The 8,509-nt window shown below is 37.7% G+C and overlaps 1 protein-coding gene across 1 annotated transcript; it reads left to right on the top strand.

Moving 5' to 3' along the window:
• The first annotated feature begins 1,554 nt into the window (after window positions 1–1,554).
• Window positions 1,555–2,871, top strand: Nup43 (Nucleoporin 43kD). The gene is made up of 2 exons (XM_067771083.1): window positions 1,555–1,925; window positions 1,988–2,871. Exons 1-2 carry the CDS (start codon window positions 1,655–1,657, stop codon window positions 2,794–2,796), a joined length of 1,080 nt encoding a protein of 359 aa, XP_067627184.1. The 5' UTR covers window positions 1,555–1,654; the 3' UTR covers window positions 2,797–2,871.
• Window positions 2,872–8,509: the final 5,638 nt, after the last annotated feature.

The raw sequence follows: 8,509 nt of genomic DNA, 5'->3' as shown, positions 1-8,509 counted from the left end.
AGTTAAAAATATATATACATCAGATAAAAGGTGTTTTTATAAGTTATTTTTCGATTTTTTAATTTTTGAAATCCATCCACTAGTTTCGGAGATATTTTGATTTGAAAAATTCATAATTTCGCCTTTTGACATGGAATTACACCCAAACCTTTCATTTGCACCAAAAAAGAAATATACCGTTGGAATCAGCATAAAAATCTCTATAAAGTCCAATATTTATTTTTGACAAATGTGTGTATTCTGCACTTAAGTTCCTTTTCTAAATTCTTATCATAAAAAATTTTAATATTTACTTAAAAATCTCGCCTTTCGGTAAATTAAATACATTAATTTCAAATTATTCAGAGAATTACAAAAACAAAATACATTGATGGTGTATGTTTGTTTGCATTTATGTCGACGTGCCACCACCTTATAATGTTCTATCAAGATAAAAGGTAAGGCCACATTAGGCTGCACTACGCAGCACTGCACTGCACTACAAAATATTCTTTGCATGTATTCTTATGAGGCAATTCACACCTAGCGTCAGCAGCACTGCGCGACCCGGCACAGCGCGGCAAATTTGATCAACTAGGCAAAAAAACCGCGTTGGGAAGTGTCGTGCAGTGCTGCTGCCGCTAGGTGTGAATTGCCTCATAAGAATACATGCAAAGAATTTTGCACCATCTTTTTTCAATCTGGGCAAACGAGTGTGGAACTCTCCTTACTCATATCTTGAGGATGAGATGTCTTGGACCCATAGCCACGACCTTTTGCTTTTCCTTTCCTCTTCTTGGCACAAAAATGAAATAATAACAGCTTCAAAAACTGTGTCGTCTATTTTGCAAACAAAAATAAACACAAACTTTTGCCGCAATGTGTCGCTCGATTGCCGCTTAATGTGCATTGCCAAAATATGTCGCTCTGTGAGGCGCTGCTGCCGCTACGTGTCGCGCAGCGTAATGTGCGCGTACCTAAAAAGATATTGTTGCGGAGCTGGCAACACTATTCACCACCTTCATATGTTTTCGTTTGTTTAATTGCAACAACGATAAAAACGACAATAGTATCGCCCGGTTTTCCGCGAATAACTTTTAAACGAGATAAGAAATATAGTTTCTGCTTTCGGATTCTGAATCTTGACGCAAATACCGCTATCGACATGTGCGACCCGAATTTTAAGTGCAGGACTTAAGTTGAAATTTTACTAAATTTGGAAATTAAAAAGTTTATATTTCATAAACTAAGAGTTTCCTAGAGTTGCGGATGATAATTTTGTGATTTTTAGGACCTCCTCCCCCCTCAAAAAAAAAGTTGGAAAATCGTGGCACCTTATTCAAAATATTCCCCCTTGTAGCGACATGTTATGTCAAAATATTCGCGCTATTTTTGCTTACTTGGTCGTGTCGTGTCGTACGACTGTCGGTAGATGTGCATGGGGCCATAAGAACACATGCAAAGAATATTTTGTCGCAATATGTGGCGTCATATAATGTGCACGAACCTTTAGCGTCTATTGGACAAAATTATCGATACTTCGTGAACGTTCACAATGGTTCACTATTTTCATAGATGCTATTTTCCCTAACCTAAAAGAAGCATACCATGCCTTGGTATCATTGTTATTGGTTTTTGGACCGAAATAAAAAGATCGTTTCATAATAAAGCTATAATGGACACAAGAGTAAATACTTTTTTCATTTCGGAGAAAATATCTAAAATACGATGGCTTCCGGATAAGGTGGAAGCAAGCGACAGGTTCTTGACTGGGACATGGGACATGCCTTCCAATTTTGTTCGCATGTGGAGATTGCAGCAAAATCAATACGCCGATGACTTTAATGAATTTGTACCACGATGCAGTGACAAGCAATCCTTTAATAGCGACATTACGGGCATGGAATTCATAGGAAATGATTTTTGTGCAGTTAGCTGTGCTGATGGTAAGGCATCAAATTTTAATAAATAGTATTTTTCGGTTTTCAAATGCATTACATTCTAACAGGTCGTATAAGCATACTAGAGGTAAAGCGCGCAGTTGAAGAAGATCTTTTGAAGCAGAAAGCGCAAAGTGACATTTTACACAAATTTGATGGCAGTGGAGATGCAGCCCCATGCACTGGTATTTCAAAGTATGAAAAGGAAATAGCAACCGTTGGCGAAGATGGGCGTTTGAATATCGTCAATGCTAATGATGTGCACACTGTATATCGCACTATCGGTGCGGATAGTATTTCACTTACGGCTGTAAAATATATTAACCCACATGAGGTGCTTACAGCAAATCGTATGGGTGTCGTTCGCATGTTTGATGTACGTGCTGCAGTGGATGAAGTAGCTGTGACTGCTTTTATGACTTCTTGCGAAGAAGAGAAACGTTCCAATTATGTGTCTGCACTCACTTCACATCCCACACAAGCGCATATTGTACTAGCCGGCTCGGAGGAGGGTTCCATAACCGTATGGGATCTACGTCAACCTGGCTATCCAGCATCATATTTAAGTGCGCATACAAGCGCTATAACTGAAATAAGTTTTCATCCTACAGAACCGTCGAAACTTTTCACAGCTGCTGAGACTGGTGAACTTTGGTTATGGTCGACACAATCGAAAGTAAATGTTACAGATATGGAAACAACAGCAGCCGAAAACATTAATCCATGGCTAAATGGCGAACGTGCAAAGAGTCGCATTAATGTCACTTCACTGATATCTAATTTACGGAAATCAATAAATACGTTCGATGCAAGTGGTTCGAAGGTTATTTGTGGTAGCGATAGTGAAGCAATTTATTTTATAGATAATTTGTATTGAATTGGTTTGTAGTTTATGTATACGGATTATTAGTTTATATAAAGAGATGTATTTTTGGTAGCAAATTTATAAATATATATCTTGTTCTCAGTCTAAGGAAAACGCTTATAGGCCCCGCAATGCTATACAGGCATTACTTTGGTTACACTATAGACGAGCCTTAGTGCGGAATATCTCGGACTGAAATAAAGCGCAGATTGTATTTTCCGCGGAAATTACATAAAAGTTTCGGTGGTTGTTTAGAGCAAGTCAGTGAAGTGAAGGTTTTAGAATCGTTCGAGATCTCGTAAACCAGTCAGCTATGCCATAAAACTTGGACATGCTCGATAATCCAAAAATAGCATGGCATATGCCAACATGCATCCAATAATCCACTTGGAAGCTTTTGAATAAGGCGGAGCCTTAACCAAGTCTGCTGTTAATCGACGAAGGGATACAACGCCGTGCACTGCTACAACAACAACACCGTGTAGCGAATAAATAGTGCCATGTTATCATCTATCTCTACTTTTATGCAAAACATTGAGCACGGAACATCTTGGATATGAACTTTCGTTGCCAGTTGACATCAATGTTACCTGGCTCTACGCCTAGTTTGATAATAGGGTATGTCAAGAGATGACTCGTGTGATATCTTTGTCGGGGTATCTAACAGAGATTAGTAAGAGTTTGGTCTACTGCACAGTTCAGAATTGAGTTTCGCCAAAATATAACCAGTCTCTCGAGTTTGATAACAATCTTTTTTTCCAACAGCTGCAACGGGCGGTAACTGGGATGCCATTATCTCAACACAGCCTTAAGGTTTTTAAAGGCTTTGATCCTCTCAATCTTCTTCTGAGGACGGCTTATGGAGGAGCATTCAAACATATCTTGATACATCATGCTCAGCGTATAACCATGTACATTTCTTGTATTGAGGCATGCGTCAATTAAATAAATTTGTATTTTGAACTACTTTTGAGAGAATAATAAAAGTAAACTTATCCACTGAACTTTCGAAACTTTGTCAGCTTTTACTACATGAGCTTGAAATGTTGAAAAATTGAAATCATTGGCTTTGTTGGCATTTTGCTGATCTTTACACAAACAAATACTAAGCTTCTTTTGTGAAAAAAAAATCTGACTACGCGGAACTAGCACTTTCGTGCTTTGCAACAAAATAAACGGCTATCTCCCTGATCTCCAGTTTTTTCATCTCGCGAAACTTGACATTATCACCGACTAAATCATCGGCGACCTTATTTACAATATGGACGTCCCAAATGTGGACCACTTTGAACATCCACGTCAACGGCACTACGCTACCGACCCCAAAATCTTGGGTGTGACGTTCGATCAGGATCTACATTTTGGTGAGCATGCACCGCGAATGTACCGAAACTCCAGAGCCGTAATAAAATCCTCAAATCTCATGCTGGTAGTACTTGGGGAAAAGATAAAGAAACGCTCATTACCACTTACAAAGCAGTTGGCCAGCCGATTGCATGCTACGCGTCCCCGATATGGTCGCCAAGCCTAAAGACTACTCACAGGAAGAAGCTACAGGCCTGCCAAAATACTGCCCTCAGAAACGCCACGGGTTGTCTTCTTATGTCCCCAGAACACCATCTACATAATGAGTCGAGATTACTCCCCATCAGGGAGAGAAATGAATGCTAACCAAACAGTTTCTGTTGAATACCCAGAAACCTGGGCATCCGAACAGACATCTGATTGATGAGACAACACCGCCCAGGGGCTTAAGGAGTCAAAAAACACAAGCAGGTCCTCAGTGAACTCCACAAACAGGCGTCGGACCTCTATGTCGGGAATTGCCCGGTGAATCCTGTACTCAAAGAACAATACCCAAACTTGCAGAAGAGGAACGCAGACTCTCTAGGGAAACACCAGTCACTCTAGCTCAACTTCGATCCGGATACTGTAACAGGTTAAACTCTTACCTATCCAGAATCAACCCCGACATACAAAATGTATGCCCTGCTTGCAATGTGTCCCCACATTATAAACAGCAAGTTTCCTTGAACTCCCGTTAGAGGATATTGATGACAATTTGTGATCGGGTGGATGGGGCGAAGCACTGCTACAACAACAACAACAGCACTTTCGTTGTGCTACTATTTACTACTCCACTCTTTGCAATTTAAAATATATTGACTACTTGCACATCGAAAAAGATTACAGTTAAAAGGATTATCGTTTCTTTTTTTAATGCTGTTGCGTAAATATTTTGTTACCTTGTAATTTAATTACTCATACGCCCCAGACCTTGTTTTATGTTGACATATTTCCCTGTACATATTTAGCTACAATTATTTGTTTAACGTCAGAGTTAATTTCGCTACCAATGACCGAACTGACCACAAATAGCCGTAAATTAATTTTTTTATTGATGCACGGAATGGATAACAATGTCATAGATAATGATAGTAAATGGTCAGAATGTTGCCTACAATAGATAATTATCTGTGTGCGCACATTAATGGAAGCGTAGGTGTGAAAACATAATTGCCACAACTTGGATTATATGTTTGGCTGTAAGTACCTCGTATGCGTCTATATAGAAATGTGAACGTTAACATGGAAATCAAGGGAAATATTACTGTTAAAATAGTTTCCTGTTCTATTTCATAAATGTTAGAGATGACGGAATATGTGGGTACCAACAATGGCCAGTGGCATAAAGAAAGTTATGCTAGATGATCTCTCAATTTTGACGAAATAAAATTTAAACGAATAAACAAAGAGAACTGCACTATTTTCTGTGCCAGCTTAAATTAACTTGAAGAATCACAGTAATTTCTGTTGATTTATAGTAAATCTTATAGCGGTTACATCAAAATTCTGAGATGCTTCACTGTCGCCAACGTATCGCGACACTTCTTCAGAAAGTCCGATTTTATAACTATGATGATGGAAATCGAGGTCAATTTCCATGATATGCATAACCTGGGAAGACTGCAATAATTTTATTATTTATTTGTTCTTCTATGCTTCAATTTGTTTGACAGACGGCCACTTTTCGGGAGGAGAGTACCTAGTGTTGTATTCAATTTAGGAGAGCATCGTTGACAGGCCGGCCGCACGGCCGTTGTGAACGAATTTTGTAATTAAAATGGTTATTTTTCTTTAACTGCATCCTTGCTTGATTGAAGAAATTTTATGCAAAACAACACCCCGTTGGTGACTTATAGCATGTTTTTCCGATAATGATACTTTCCGCGGGCTTAATCTATTATCTATTATTTACTATCTTTTATCTATTATTTATTATCTACTATCTATTAACTATTATCTTTTATCGATTATCTATTTTCTTGTTCTTTTGTCTTTTGTCTATTATCTTTTATCAGTTATCAATTATCTATTAACTATTATCCATTATCTTCTATATATTTTCTATTCTATTTTATCTATTATCAATTACTTACTTACTTAATTGGCGCTTAACCTCTAAACGGTTATGGCCGTCCAACAAGGCGCGCCAGTCGCTCCTTCGCTCCGCCAACCGGCGCCAATTGGTCACACCAAGGGAGTTTAAATCGTTTTCCACCTGGTCCTTCCAACGGAGTGGGGGCCGCCCTCTACCTCTGCTTCCATAGGCGAGTTCCGATAGAAACACTTTCTTGGCCGGAGCATCATCTTTCATTCGCATAACATGGCCTAGCCAGCGCAACCGCTGCGTTTTAATTCGCTGGACTATGTTGATGTCTGCGTATAGCTCGGACAGCTCATCATTAAATCTTCTTCTGTACTCGCCATCGCCAACGCGTAGAGGCCCATAAATCTTTCGAAAAACTTTTCTCTCGAACACTCCCAAAGCCGCTTAATCTGCTGTTGTCATGGTCCATGCTTCTGCCCCATATAGCAAAACTATTATCAATTATCTAATAACTATTATCCATTATATTTTATATATTATCTATTATCTATTATTTCTTTTTTATTATCTGTTATTTATTATATACTAGAAGACCCGCCAGACGTTGTCCTGCCCTAAATTTGGCCTATCTGCGTACATTTTAATAAGCTTTTCCGTTTGACTCTGCCCTCCCCCCTCTTCACTTTTTCCTAATCCTTTTATTCACTCCTCCCTCTGTCTTTTTCGCTTCATCTATCTCCATCTTCGTCTCATTCTATCTCTTTCTCAATCTCCTTCTCGCTTTTCTCTTCTCTCAATTCCTTCTCATTCTTCTGCATCCCTTATTGCCTGTCCCAGAGGGTGGTATGTATTTTATTCCAGTCCCAGTCTCAGTCCCACTCCGAGTCCCAGTCTCAGTTCCACTCCGAGTCTCAGTCCCAGTCCTAGTCCTAATCCCAGTCCCAGTCCGTCTCTGGATAATATATTATTCTGTACCAAAGCACTCATCAGCAGCTTTCATTTTATATCCATATTGTATAAACACTGTCTAGGCATTCACTGGCCCACGTTTTGACCTATATCTCGAGACCCTGTACCTGTAGTAACCACCGCGTGAGGCTTACGTATATACATAGGGGGCGCCGCGGGTGGTGTTGCGACGCCCGGTGCTTATCCCACCCTCAAAACCATGGCCACCGACGCACATATTTTTTGGTGGCCCCTTACCTGTATGCCCTATGCCTTCTAAATGAATGGAACCATCAGCATTCCCATTCTAAGTAATAAATTTTATTTAAAATTCATCGTAAAACAATTCAGTGGAAACTTATTTGAATTGTAATATTATATATACATAAGCTTAACCGAAACCCGGTAACCACTTGAAGATTAAAGCTAACTAATGGTCAGTCTTAGGGAATCAAAATCAAAAGAGAAATTCCTCCTTGATAATTAATTTAATTCAAGTGACTGAAACGGCTTAATCAAAAAAAATTTTGTATAAGAAAAAGGGTTAATCAAGCTCAACCTAAGAGAAATGAGGAATCTGTTTTGATATTGATTTCGTAAGACATATTCTTTATAACTGTTCTGATATAATACCCAGATTGGTTGTCACAACTATGTGTATACATGGCAATAAATGCAATACAACTAAGCCTATACTAAGGCTTATTTACAATGTTTGTAAGGAAACCCAAAATAAAATAAAAATAAATGAATCAATTGTGGGTGTAATGACAGTTACATACCCTTTTTAATGCTATTACAACCCAAAAGGTGACTTTGAGAAAAAAAAAAAACTACTATACTAAATGTATTCAGACTTAAAGTCTTAAGGGTTATTATCTTGTTGTTTTGGTTCAACTATATATTTTGTTTTCTTATTTATTTATTCAACGTATTTACTTATTTTAATTGTGTTTAATTTTATCTGATTTAGACTAATTTTAATTGTTTATTTATTTTTTTTTTATAACCGGTAGTTGATACTCTCTATTATTTTATTAAACTTGACTTTATTACAGTTTAATTTATTTTTGGTATGTTTCAGCTAATTACGTTGTACTTTGTTCTGTAACTCTATCATTATTATTTATAATCTTTATTACCTTATAAAATCTTCTTTTATTATAGGTAATACAAAAAAAAATTGTTTATTTTTCTTATTGGTTCATTTAAATTGCTATATGATCTTACTCGTTGAACCTACTGCTCAACGCCTAAAAGTAGATAAGCAAATCAGTTGCATAGAACTCAATTTACAAAAAAAAAAAACCCAGCTTCAATGCCATAGTTTATGTATTCAAATTATCAAATTTTTATTGACCTATTATGCAACCCCGTTTTAAATGC

This window comes from Eurosta solidaginis, chromosome 1 (assembly GCF_040869045.1).
Source record: "Eurosta solidaginis isolate ZX-2024a chromosome 1, ASM4086904v1, whole genome shotgun sequence".
In the NCBI taxonomy this organism is placed as follows: Eukaryota; Metazoa; Arthropoda; class Insecta; order Diptera; family Tephritidae; genus Eurosta; species Eurosta solidaginis.
The sequence above is the reverse complement of the archived record's forward strand: the minus strand, read 5'-3'. Positions and strand labels throughout refer to the sequence as shown.